The sequence below is a fragment of the Rhinichthys klamathensis genome, unplaced genomic scaffold (assembly GCF_029890125.1).
Source record: "Rhinichthys klamathensis goyatoka isolate OS25496 unplaced genomic scaffold, OSU_Roscu_1.1 h1tg000393l_1, whole genome shotgun sequence".
NCBI lineage: Eukaryota > Metazoa > Chordata > Actinopteri > Cypriniformes > Leuciscidae > Rhinichthys > Rhinichthys klamathensis.
This window is the reverse complement of record NW_026606895.1, coordinates 625,307-639,805: the sequence shown is the minus strand read 5'-3', so window position 1 is coordinate 639,805 and position 14,499 is coordinate 625,307. Positions and strand designations below refer to the sequence as shown.

Genomic DNA, 14,499 nt, shown 5'->3' with positions numbered 1-14,499 from the left:
TCACCTTGTTTGTTCAGTGATCACTCCCTCCACATCTGCTTCCACAAAGCACAGCAGCTGTAATCCTTTAAGAGGCTTAACTCACCTCTTTCTGTTTCTTATTGCTAGTGTTTATGTGTGTTCGATGTTGGCACTTTAGGGTTTCGTCTTAATCCCAGACAGCAACATAGTATCGGCCCAGATCCGGCCCATCCGGTATGCAACGCATTGAATCCACATGTACAGATGTGGGCCGGGTCTGGGTCGACACTATGTTGCTGTCTGGGATTAAGACGAAACATGTCACAGTTTCCACAAAAATATGAAGCAGCACAACTATGTTCAACATTGATAATAATCAGAAATGTTTCTTGAGCATCAAATCATCATATTAGAATGATTTCTGAAGGATCATGTGACACATTACTGTTTTACTGTGTTTTTGGTCAAATAAATGCAGCCTTAGTGAACACTCCTTTCAAAAAGTTTTACAAATCTTACCGACCCAAACTTTCTTACTGTATTTAAGCCATATAAAAAAGTATAAAATGTATTTGTTTTTAAACACGTTGTACTGATATAATCTTCATGTAATGTTAACTGTTATGTAGCAGAAGTCAAAATAATTTTAGTGAATCTTTTGGCCGTTTCGTGTAAATGTTAAGTTTAATCAAGTAATTTATTGATTTACTTGCATGACATTTCAAACAATGCTGTGCATCATTGTGTTTTCATCAAGTTTTATAAGTTGTTTTTATAAAAGCATTTGTTTAATTTAATGCCGCCACTCTAATTGAGATCCTCATTCTGCCAAATAAATGAAGTAAAAATATTCAAACCCCCCCCACCCCCCTTCAAGTGATTTTCTGCTCAGTTTTAGCCTGTTCCAGACAGATCCAGCTCTTATGTATTATATAAGTGACGCAGAAAACTTCAAATCCAGAGGGGAAGGGTCACTCGCTCCAGAGTAATCTCTCTCCATGCCTGATGTACAGCTCTCATGAACGCCAGACGATATTACAGGTTAAAGTAGAAGCCTGGCGTTCAGTGCTGATATTGAGCTGACATTGATGTTGCTCAGGAGGACGACAACAGTTTAGAGCCACGTCCTGTTCCACATCCTGATCCTGTTCTCAACATTTTATAACAGTGTTTTGCAATCAAATGTTTGCCAATTGGTACATTTTGATGAATTTTTAAGAGCGACTTCATGTTTTGATATTTTCCTCAGTCCTGTTACTGAGTGTTAGAACACTTACAATTACAAATATGCAACAGTTTGCACATATATAAGTAGTATTTTGGTCCCTCTTTTCATTAAGATAGTCATATTTGAAAAAATTCTGTTTTATATCATAATTGCCATTCAGATACTGAAACTGTCCCATTTCAGAGACGAAGACATTTATTTTAAAACGGGTCTTGTCCAAAATGCAATATAGTGCAGGTTAGGTTACTATGGTGAGATCTGTTTGACTGTCAAATGTCATTTTTGCAAGCTCTAACCATACATCTCTCTGTATCTCAACATGGCGGCGGGCAGTGACTGGTAAAGGAGCAGGGATGAGACGAAGTACATCATCTAATAGATACCAAAGTACATAATATCGAATAGGCCAAGAGAATCTGTTCGGACCTCTGCTGTGCATGCATTTCACCTGGACGTCCCGGGGTAAAGGTCATCTCCATATTTAACCACACACCACTTTCCAATGACCGCGGAATTGGTCCAGTCAACTGTGTTGTCTTGTATTGGAGTTTGGCTGCTGTCACGCAGGAAACTGAAGGCCTGAGATCCAGGGGCACTGGCACCAAAGCCTCTTCATAGCTAGCATATTCATAGCTTGATCCCCGGGTTCGGTTGGTGATCAGACTCGGGACTCTGGAGGTGTGGACAGGCTGTTGACTGCAGTAGCCTTTTATGCTGCACTGGTCTTTGCCTGGTCTGCTCTCCATCTCCTTCGCCTCAACACCTTTTCTACCTCATTGCATTCTTCTATGCTTTTTTTCTTTCCTTGTTTTCGGTCTCTCTTATACTTCTTTTTTTCCCATAGAAGATACAGTTCCCTCCTCTCTGGATCCTGGTCTCAATTAATTCTATGCAAATAAGACAGCAAAGTAAGGAGCATAAGTATACAAATAAAAAACAGATGCATAAACAAACAATGGTAATTAAGCATGTGCTCGATGCTCATATCCTGCTGACTCAGGCGTCGATGGTTTTAGCTCAATAACACACAAAATAACCTTTATAAGTTATAATGTCCTTGAGTTTGTCCTAATCCTTAAATTGCATTTGAAGGTTTTCAAATTTTGGCGCAACAGCATATTAATTGAGAAACCAATAACACACAGATCCAAGTAAATAATCTTTCTCACTCCCAGAGAACAGGCACTATATCAGTGAAGTTGAATCATGTGTTTCACACGTAACCTAATGTAATGTAGTCGTATAACATTAGAGGGCACCATCTCATTTAAACCGAGAGATGGAAATCTGATCCCACATAGGCTACAGACAGTACACAGATGAAGGTAAAAGCTTCCGCTTTTAAAATTAAACACGCGTAAATGAACGAACCCGCTCTATTCTGTCGGAATGATTTTCATTCATTACTGTAATGATATCCGTTGAGTTTGAGTCAAGCCTTAACAAGTGACACACTCCGTGAAGTGAGTAAGTGCGTTACCTGTAGATACCTGTAAACACCTTTGTCGTGCCTGAGGGAGTGAGCGCAAATCACACACACACACACGCGCGCGCGTCATTTCCTTGAAGAGGCAACGAACGACGTTTCGTTGCAACCGCGCGCGTTGTCACTGTCTCATGTCGCTGTGAAAGTATTCAGATTTTTACCGAAAATGGGGTTTACTACACTTGAAGAACAATAATTTCTACAGGATTAATATTTTGTGTTTACTCGAATATATAATATGTGAATACTGGATTAAAACTCGCTGGCAATAATGCGGATACGGATCTATATCAGTGTCAGTGTCATCTTGATATTAATCCAGAAATCCACCTCAGAGGGTAAGATGATTTTATTTTATTAGTATCGTATTAATATAATATTATTATGTATTAGCTTGAAGTGTTATTATGTATTCAATTTGAATAATAAATACTGAATACATTTATTATTTACTTTTTAACATATGTATCCGTAAAATATTTGTTTTTGTTATAGTGTCATTAAATATTGTAAAAATTAAATAGTAAATATACCCATTCAGTGTCACTAAATATTGTTAATTAATGATTACAGATTTATGTTAGAATTTTTTACTTTAGATTAGGTCAAATGTCAATGGGTTCGTTGCAAGAACTGATATAGCCTACATTTTTGGCTAGTTGCTTTGGATAAAAGTGAATTCCAAATGTATAATGTATATTCAAACATATTCTAATCACTAAACCCACTGAAAAAAAGAAAAGTTGCTGCCTTTAACTTTAAGTACAAACAACTTGGATGTTTAAGTGATTTCAACTTAAACTGCATTAACTGACTTAAAGAATGAGTTGAATCTTGTATAACTTACAGAAAAGTGGAAAATTGCTTAACTTATTTTGATGAGTTAAAGCAGTGTACAAACATAACTTATTCATCATATAATTTTTTTACAGTGACATTGTATGTTTTCTTCCAGTTGCCTTTAAATGGCATCATGCACATATTCAGGATTGAATATGAATCATTCATTGGAAAAACCCATTTTGAATCTTATCATATCTTGATTTCTAAAGGTCTTTGCTCTTAGAGCTATTTTTACAGTGTTGTTTAACATGATAAGAATAAGAGCATGGTTTTATGTGGTCCAAAGGGCTGGGACGGCTGCTCTTTTTTAATTGCACTCACACTTGAGATTAATCCCAAACGCAGGTGTTTGAAAAACTCATCCGAGAGGGACTCAAACCTTTCTCTCTTTACTGTCAGTCCTGTCATTCACAATTTAACATTTCACACATGGTTAAAAATGAGACATCTGGCCAGAAGTACAGTCCTGACACGACATACTGTACTCTACACATTAACTAAATCCATAAAAAAGGTAAAAGTTCAAGCATATAACCGCTGACTTGCAAATAAATCTGATTAGAAGTTTCAAATGTGATAAATGGCAGGTGTAAAAGGCCTCCATTTAGATTGGGTAAATTATTGTTCTGCACAAATAGATCTGATTTCAGTCATAACGCAATTTGAAGCCAATTTCAACTCCATTAATTTTTTTTTTTTTTTTTTAAACTTGGTCCCGGAAGTAAAACACATTTTTTTGTTGTAATGTGAGATGTTTTGGGTGGGAGCTTGTATGTTCTCAGAAGTTCGGCCTGTTCTTTCTTATGAAAAGAGCATAAGACAGACTGATTGACACCAGGTATCTTGTTCTATTCTGTAATTTCTCAGAATGTCAGCGATGAGAGAAGTGGGCGGATGTGTGTGTGTGTGTGTGTTTGTGTTGTTCTCGGTGATGGAACGATTAGTCATGGATAGCTATTGGTCAATAGTCAGAACTGGGAAAACATGTTTGAGAGCGTCATTACACCCCAAAAAAAGCACCACAAAAATAGCACATGTGACAAGTGACTGACTGATGAGGCTGATCAAGGCTTTGTCCACACTCAGGCTGTACGTCTACATTAATCCGTCACATGACTTATGTCATTGTTTTTAAATACCTCCATTTTCAGTAAGACAAGGCACGGCAAGTTTATTTATATAGCACATTTCATACACAATGGTAATTCAAAGTGCTTTACATAGAAATTAAAATAATCACAGTAGTCATGTGACACATATTGAACCCATATGTTAATATTGGTATTGTGGCTGTTATGTGCTTTTCACTTTCACACAGTTGCTAAAATAAGTTACTTTGCAAACTCTTCATATCACAGTCCTGCAAAGATGACAGAAAACTCACTCGCATTTGCTGTCCTGCGGTAAAACACGAACGTTGTAAAAATGTGAAATATTATTGCAATTTAAAATAACTGTTTACTACGGAAGCGTATTGCATTCACTTGAGGAAAAAAAAACTACTCTGTTTTTCTGAATTAACGAGTTAGTTATCTCATAATTATGAGATACATTTTTCTTGAAAAACATTTTTTTTCACTCTGTTTTTATGAATTAATGAGTTACTCATAATTTTGAGATAATTAAGTCATTAATTCAGAAAAACAGAGCAAAAACTTTTTTCCATTAAAAATTATCTCGTAATTCTGAGATAATTAACTCGTTAATTCAGAAAAACAGAGCATAAACTTTTTTCCATGAAACATTATCTCGTAATTCTGAGATAATTAACTCGTTAATTCAGAAAAACAGAGCAAAAACTTTTTTCCATGAAAAATGATCTCGTAATTCTGAGATAATTAACTCGTTAATTAAAAAAAAACAGAGCAAAAACTTTTTTTCCATGAAAAATTATCTCGTGATTCTGAGATAATTAACTCGTTAATTCAGAAAAACAGAGTCGATTTTTTTTCCTCAAGTGAATGCAATACGCTTCCGTAGTTTTCTATGTGAATATAAAATGTAATTTATTTCTGTGATGCAAAACTGAATTTTCAGCATCATTACTCCATTTAATTTGTCTTTGTTCTCATTACATAACTTGTAGCAATCTGACATAAAAGACAAATTAAGAGTGTGGAGAAAAATATGAGGGCAAGCCAACTCAGGAGAATAAAACGCATTTTTTTGCATGCAAAATAGGCTACTCATAAATACGTCGCATTACAACAATCAAATGACTTTATAGTCTTTTTGAAACACATCTGAAGGCATTAGCTGTGCAAAGTCCAAAGACTGGATAAAATTTTAACAGCACACACATGGCAGCAGACAGAAACTGTCTCGATCGACGGGAATAATAGTGTGCGTGCTGGTTAAATGGCGTCTGATAGCATACAGCAAGTGTGAGCGTGTGTGTGAGTGGGTGTTTAGCTTGAAGAGCCAGCGGGAAGCATGGGAAGAGGTATCGGTTTATCATGAAATCTTGAAGTGAGCGAATGCTGGGAAAGGTCAACTGGGGACGTGGAGCCTGTAAAGACTTGTTCATCCCAACAAACACCAACAATCATCCAGCACTAACTGCTGAAAGTCGTTGTTTGTTGGTGTGTGGCAGTGGCTCGGTCTGAAACAATACAACAGAAATGACTGAAACTGTGTCTGTTTACGTGTAAAAAAAAAAAAATTATAGTTTGTGTACATGAAGCAAATTAACCCTGTTTCAAGACTATTAAGATATTTTTGTTATTCCAGCATTATTTTTATGAAAATTAAGAACATTTCTTTATCAATGCACTTTTTTTGTGATTCAAAAATCACTTTCTACTGTAAAACAGTAATGAAAAAAAAATTTCTGGACAAAAATAATTAGATAAAACACTACCATGAAAAAAAAATTAACAGTTTTATTCAGCAAGGATGCATTCAATTAATCAGAAGTGACAGTAAAGATGTTTATAATGTTACAACGTTTTTTTATTTCATATAAATGAACTTTCACATTCTTTTGAACTTTCTATTCATCAAAGAATCATTCGGAGAAAAAAAATTGTACACTGTTTTCATCATTAATAATAATAATAATAAGAAATGTTTCTAAATCATATTAGTTTCATAATATTACTATTTTCACTGTTTTTGTGTTTTTTACTGTACCCACCCCAAACCTTTGAACGGTAGTGTAGGCTATATATATATATTCAGTAAAACAAATACTACCATTATTGTTATTATTACTCCATGAATAATTTACTAAATAACTGTACTTTACAAAAATAACTGAATATTTAAATATATAACTTTTATGCATTATAGTAATGAAAATACATGATTAACTGTATTTTTTCTATGTACATTTCTGAAATGCACTTTCTGTAAAGCTGCTTTGAAACAATATGTATTGTGAAAAGCGCTATACAAATAAATTTGAATTTAATTTAATTGTCTTAAGAATAATGTTACAACGCAGAAAAAAAGAAGAATGGTCCTAAAAACAGGCTTAATTTTCACTATACAACATGTATAATTATATTAGAAATTTTGAAGTTTTACCCACATACGTCACAGTATTCATGTCTTTTTAAAGTACTTTGAATGGGAACCCTGCGCATTGTTTAATTTAGGATAATAAGAAATCAGGTGGTCAGACTCTAATATGCTCAACTCTCTTTTAGCCGTGAGTCGGCCGTCTCCTCCTGTCAACCTGTCCATTCAGTGTGACAACTATGGAGTTGAAGTGCGATGGGAATATCCCGATCTCAGTCAGGACGTACACTTCTTGGTGGAGGTGGGAGAGTCAGTCAATCCCAATGAAAGGTAAATGTTCTGGGGGGAAAAAACCCGGCAAACAACAACAGCTTCACAGCCTTTCATAGTCTTTAAATGTTCATTTTTAGCTTGATAAAATGTCTGCTCAATCCTTTTAAAGTATTAGTCAAACCATAAGGCTGTTTGAAAGTGTTTTGTCTGCTCACTGTAATTATTTATCTGTGTTCCAGGAAATATGACACCACAAGAAATCTAAGTTTAAACATATCCAGTATGCTGTTTAATTCAGCATACAATGTCTACTTCGTCTCTGTGACGGCCGTGCGGGGAGGGAAGAGTTCAGATCCGTGCGTCTCCGATGATTCTTTCAGCTTCAATAAACTTGCCACCAGCAAACTCAAGTGTATGTTTAGCCTGTATTATTGGTTGAACTCTGAAATATCATCTATCGTAGAGCAAGCACATGCAGTATGATCTAACAGTACTATTGTGCCTTCAGGTTATTTGGATTTTCCCGAGGTTGAACTTTCTCCCAATGACGGGAAACTTCACATCCAGTTCGTCAACCCTCTGCATCTGTACCGAAACACGCCGGCTCTGAGGAACCTCACTGATGATCTGAAATACACTGTTGAAACAGAAGAGGTAACATTCACTTTCTTGTCCACTTACAGGAATACTTCACACTCAGACTTCAAGAGTCTTCAGCAGCTTTTTTCACTGTAAAAAATTATCGTGATTTTAACGGTAAAAGACCGTAAAAAGGCTACAGTGAAAAACTGTTAATTGGTTAACAGAAAGTTTCCTTACTATATGTATATACGGTAAATAACTGTGATAGATCTAACGGTACATTTAATGTAATTTTACTGTAAAAAAACCCCGTTAAATTTACCGTTTTTGAAAGTGAAAAAGAACAACTCATTGTATAATTTACAGTGAAAAACCGTAAATTGACATTCCCACAATTCCCTGCGTGACACTTCACATTTGATGTATTTTTGTTAAAAAAAACGGTTTCTTCTTAGTTTTCTTAGTTATTTTCTTATCAGTTATGTACATTAGAGTTTTATGTTACATTTAATGTTGTTAAATTAATGTTTAAATTTCATGTGCTACCATGATGGTGTTTAATGTTTGTGCGAATGACACTGTCCAGCTTCTTTATATTACTATTAACTTTCTTGTGGAGGAGCAGCTTGTGATGAGCTTTGATTTATCATGTGACTTTCATCACTGCTGTGATGATTGTTGTTTGTCAGTGTATTTCAATGGTACAAAACAGATATTAATACATAAATAAGTTGGTAAATTAACATTATATCAGATAATGAAATACGGTTTATTACTGTAAATTTTAAGTCAAGTCTATAAAACCAATAACGTCTGTACCATATTTTTGACGGTAAAGTTCTGGCAACCACAGCTGCCGGTATTTTACCGTAAAAATGGCATTTTATTTTTAGCTCAAAAAAGCACATTCAAAATTTGGCTTTATGACGCTATATTTCAAGTCTTCTGAAGTCATATTTTTGTGCGGAAAATTTATCCTAAAATTAAATCCTTCTTGAAAATATGTACGTGCTCTACCATTTAAATAGCCTCATAGCCTCACTGAGGCTGCATTTATTTGATGAAAAATACTGTAAAAACAGTAATATTGTGAAATATTATTACAATTTCAAATATTTGAATAAATGTTAAAATGTAATTTATTCCTGTGATCAAAGCTGAATTTTCAGCATCATTACTCTTCAGTGTCACATGATCCTTCAGAAATCACTCCACCACTGTAAAAAATAATACCGTAATTTGTATGGTAAAAAACCGGCAGCTGTGGTTGCCAGAACTTTACCGTCAAAAATACGGTAGCAACGTTATTGGTTTTACAGACTTAACTTAAAATTTACAGTAATAAACCGTATTTCATTATCTGATATAATGTTAATTTACCAACCTATTGAAGTATTGATATCCTTTTTGTACCATTGTTATACACTGACAACCAACAATCATCACAGCAGTGTTGAGTCACATGATCAATCTAAGCTCATCTCAAGCAGCTCTTCCACAAGGAGATTATTAATACTATTATATAGAAGCTGCACAGTGTTATTTGCACAAACATTAAACACCATCATGGTAACACACGTGAAATTTTAAAAAATGCAATAAACATTAATTTTATACAACATTCAATTTAACATAAAACCCTAATGTACATAACTGATTAGAAAAAAAAACAAGAAAACTATGAGGAAGCATAGTTATTTCAACAAAAATACATAAACTGTGAAGTGTCACACAGGGAATTGTGGGAATGTCAATTTATGGTTTTTCACTGTAAATTATACAATGAGTTGCTCTTTTTCGCTTTCAAAAACTGTAAATTTAACAGTATTTTACATTAAATGTACCGTTAGATCTATCACAGTTATTTACCGTATATAGTACGGAAACTTTCTGTTAACCAATTAACAGTTTTGTTAAAATCACGATTATCATTTCTGATTATTAATGTTGGAAACAGTTGTGCTGCTATATGGTCGTCTATATCTGAAGTAAAATACAGTGCATAAATATAATGACAGAAAATTTCATTTTTGTGAACTGTTCTTTTAACTGTTGTAAACGTTTCGGGGAGCCCAGAAACACTTCTGCTGCAAATCCTGTGTGAGTCTCAGTGGCTTTTTTTCCCACAGGGTTGGACAGAATCAACCTGTGAAATGAAGACTAAAAGATGCGAGGTGTCCATTGGGTTTTCTGAGCTCAAAGAAGTTTACTGCGTCAATCTCACTGGACAAATCGGAGATAGACAACTCAATCTCAGAAGAGGGAGCTGTTTCGAAGGAGACATAAGATTCTGTAAGTGCACATTTAACCCTTGTGCACTGTTCGAATTCTGTGTACACCCTTTATGGAGCGGGTCAAAATGACCCTAATTGGATTCAATACAATTCCTCAAAAATCACACTATGAAAAACAACAAAGATTTAGATACAAACTGTAAACTTTTAATATCAACATTTGTCAAACATTACAAAAACATTATATCTGAAAATATGATTTATAAAAATGTTTTTAAACCATTTTTTAAACCAATTTTTGACAAAATTGGAAAATAAACAGTATACTGACTTTTTTTGCATATACTTTTTTTTTTTTTTTTTTATGCTTTAAACATCGTAACTGAACAATAAAATTTTGCTGTATAATGAAACTTTTTAATTTTCCTAAGTTAACTTTCCCTAGTTTCCTAAGACCTAGTTCCCTAGTTTCATTATTCACTCACAGGGAAGTGAGAAACAAAACATAACAAAATCATACATCAAATAAATGTTTTTTATTTATTTTTTGGCTCTGTGAAGCTGCCTTTGAAAATCCTACATAAAAGTTTTGGTTAAAAGCTAGGTATTTTAGATATCTTGAATATTGAAATAAGAGCATGTTCATCATGATAAATGAGAAAAAGTCACAAAATATCAAGAAAAAAAAACAAAGATTAACCAGTATTTCCAACAACTAAAAAAATCGAAACGGGTCAAATTAACCCGCAACATAACACAAGGCCAAACAAACTGCCATTTAAATCAACATTTCAACTGCAGATAATATAGAAAACGCAGCATCCATGTAAACAGTGCTTGAAATATAGACAAACAAGAGTTTTTATTTACACATATTTTATCAGTAAATATCTATGATGACTTTACTATTATTTCAAAGTAGGCTATTCAAAAATATTGTTGTCTCGATTTCAATCCATTCTCAATTTTAAGAACCGATTTCGATTCTTAAATCCCAAGAATTGATTATTAAGGCTCCCATATATAATTCAAGCGAAATTCGAAGAACAAACTGATGTGACGTTATTTCAGACTAAAATCAGGCCGAAACAACTCGCTTGGAGTTTGTTTTGGGAGTTCAAACCAAAGCAGAAACCTTCCTTTCTCTCTCTTGAATCCAACACTGAAGTGACTTAAACTGTAATTCATCGACTGGTCACTAGAGTCAATCCCATAGACCTGCATGTTAAAATGCCTAACTTTACAACAACAACAAAAAACTGTGTTTACAGCCTTGTGCAAAAAGTGGTTTTGGTCTATATAGCTAATTTTGCCCTTCGTGACAGCTGTGACGAAGAAGTTTAGCCCTAAACGAAGAAGTGTACGCTCTTTTCAGGTGATGCGTGAAACATTTGCAGCGAGCCTCTTATCCAATAAAGCTTTGAGCTTTGTTACTTTTAATATGAAACAAAGTCTCATATTACAATTCTTATGAAATTCAAACTATAAATGCAGTTTTGGCGCTCTTAATGTGGCGTGACAGATCGCCGAAGTGGCACGTGAACCGATCATCTCTTCCGCTTTACTAGTAGTTATAATGTTAATGAAATAAACATTAATGAACACCAGAAAGTATGTTGAAAAATACAATACAACTTACTGAAATGTATCCTGTCTCATGTAATCGCTGAATCAGGGTTTCAACGGTGGAAAGACGTCAATAAATCAGCTTGTAAACAATATGTCACATTTACCTCAGAAAAGCTTGATTGACAGCGAGAAAAATTGAGCATTTTTCTAAATATATGCATTGTTATATTTTTACTTAACCTGTTCTTCGATATTTAATATGTTTGTATAAATCCATAACACAAATGCGTTTTTATCAACTGTTTAAATGTTTATATTTTAAAAAACGAGTTGGAGTAGAAACATAACTACGTCATAAAAAGTTATTATAAAAACTGCCTTATGTGCAATTTAAATGTTTGTATACAAATCAGTTAATTTTTACGTATTTTTTTCCTTGAGAAAGGTAGATGTGCTGTAGGCTACACCTGATATATATCCAAATGAATCAACAGCAAATCGAAAAGAATTTAAAGGGGAATTGAATCGAATTGTGAAATTTCAAAATGTAGAAACTAGTCATAACCAGTCATTAGTAGATGCATCCAAACTTTTTGACTTTCAACAAATTAGGTTTCCAATTAAAGCAGATTTTACCAAGGAAAATAATTTTTTACACGAGACAAAACAGACATGGGTACCAGGCATGAAACCGAAACCCAGCTATATCAAAGGATATTAAAAGACAAACGCACAGCTGAGGATGATGTTTTTCGTTCTTCCACACAGATCCACCGTTCACCGTGTACCTGTATCCAGTGCTGGGGGTCGTCTTATCGTTGCTCTTCACAACCGGCATCATTATGCTGCTAGTGAAGAAATGTTACTCGGAAATTAAGAAGAAATCTATGGCTGCGTTTCCCAATTTTTTGGTAAGTTGATGTTTGACCTGTTCTCAATATGTATGTGTCAATTGTTCATTATAATATATATATATATATTGATAATTATCCTTCATCTGTGTATTTACGTCATTGGTGCACAATCCAGTTTATGCAAGACATTAAAAAACACATATAAATGTCTACGAATTGAACAGCACTACAGTGTCACAATTTTTTGTTTGAGTTCAGACTTGACAAATTTTGACGTGTCAGTTAAAAAATCCAGGCAGAAGTATTACAGCACAGTAAAGTGATATTTTGAATAAAGATTAATATTTTACGAAATATGTAACTTAAAAAAACTTAAGAAAACTAGACACATCACCTTGGCAACTAACTGAAATAAAATAAGTACTAAAATTACATTTAAATTATAGATATATATATATATATAAATTAAAACTAAATAGAAATACAAGAAAGCTAATAAAATATAAAAAGCGCATAACAAAATTACTCAAATTAATTGAAAACTGAAAATATAAAAATAAACACTATTTTAAAATAGTAAAATATTAGAAATATTAGAAGAAAACCCCAAAATCTAGATATGTTGCCTTGGCAACTAACTGAAATAAAATAAGTTATAGTTCTAAAATAACTAAAATGAAATATAGCAGATCATGCTAACCTGTTTGTGAAACTATAGCAAAGCCACTAAAATTCAAATAACAAAAAAAAGCTATTTAAAAAAAACAACTAAATACTAGTATATAAATCATGCTAAATAAAAAAAAAAGCACTAATCACCATTCAAATGTGGGCCGGCGAACCTAAGCTATAAAACCACACGTATCTCTGGTTTAAAGGGACGGTTCACCCAAACAATGACATTTTTGTCATCATTTACTCGACCTCACGTGATTCCAAAATACTTTCTGTCATCAAAACATCAGATGTCTCAGTGTATTTAATTCCTTACGACAAAACTCAATGGGGTCCAGTGTTGTTTGCTTCCCGATGTTCTCCCAAACATCTTTTTTAGGTGAACTATCCCTTTAATTAGTCAGTTTTTAACCAAATTAGTCCTTATGTCTTTGGTGTGAATTTGTTGCCCAACAGCATTCCCACACAGGGCTGCACAGTGACTGTAACTTGTCTCCTTCTGGTTTGGTAGGTTTTCAAGCCAACACAAACACACCTGTGCGAACCGCTGAAACTTAACCCGGAGGCTGTGGCCAGTGAACTGCACATCGAACCCAAAGAGCAAACCACGTTAATAGAGATGTGTGGCGACGAGGAGGCGTCCTCCGGTGACGAGGATGTGGGAGGCCGTGACCTGGACAATGCAAGTCCGTACGGGGATAATGACCTTGATGAAGCCGATGCGGGCGACACTTCGAGTGGCTACGACTGCCCACACGAACTCAGGCTGGAGATGAGTCCTGGAGATATGGTGAAAGCTTACGGGCTCTAGAGACTCCCTAAGGCAGGTCTAGAAGTGAAGGAAAGTCCCATACAGACAGTAAAAGCACCCGTCTCCGGGAAGTTCTGGGAAAATGACACAGGTTATGACTGTTCATACAAATACAAGCCCTCACATGACATCACGAAATGGAATTTTCCTGAGTTTTTCCGGTTCGTGGCAGAATTGAAAAACGTGTTTGGCTTTTGTCTTCATTACAATGGCACTCCTGCTTTCATATGAATCGAAACTTGTGTAAAAACATGTGTATCTTCAGGACGGCCAGAAACATTTCCTTTGGCTTGTGAACAAAGATTTACAACATTATTTACAAGTGCTGCTCAGGTCATGTGACTGCCATGGCAGAGTAACCGATGTATTTTGTTTGTTTCTATGGCAACACTCACTCACAACACAAACGGATCACTCATTTAGCAGTTCTGACAGTTGAGACTGACAGCAAAATAATACATTAATTCACCTCATTATTTATTTTAAATATGAAATACACCAGGTATCATGAGCTTTAATAA

The 14,499-nt window shown here is 34.5% G+C and overlaps 1 protein-coding gene across 1 annotated transcript; it reads left to right on the top strand.

The window, feature by feature from the left end:
- Nucleotides 1–2,763: 2,763 nt before the first annotated feature.
- ifngr1 (interferon gamma receptor 1) lies at nt 2,764–14,212 on the top strand. Its single transcript, XM_056234345.1, has 7 exons — nt 2,764–3,013; nt 7,169–7,310; nt 7,493–7,665; nt 7,762–7,907; nt 9,965–10,127; nt 12,407–12,549; nt 13,679–14,212. Exons 1-7 carry the CDS (start codon nt 2,947–2,949, stop codon nt 13,976–13,978), a joined length of 1,134 nt encoding a protein of 377 aa, XP_056090320.1. The 5' UTR covers nt 2,764–2,946; the 3' UTR covers nt 13,979–14,212.
- Nucleotides 14,213–14,499: the final 287 nt, after the last annotated feature.

Bases quoted from the DNA above. Each gene is read 5' to 3' on its own strand.
- ifngr1 (XM_056234345.1), top strand. From the start codon at position 2,947: ATGCGGATACGGATCTATATCAGTGTCAGTGTCATCTTGATATTAATC. The intron at 7,311-7,492 runs GTAAATGTTCTG...TCTGTGTTCCAG, and splicing joins TCAGTCAATCCCAATGAAAG to GAAATATGACACCACAAGAA. The intron at 7,908-9,964 runs GTAACATTCACT...TTTTTCCCACAG, and splicing joins ACACTGTTGAAACAGAAGAG to GGTTGGACAGAATCAACCTG.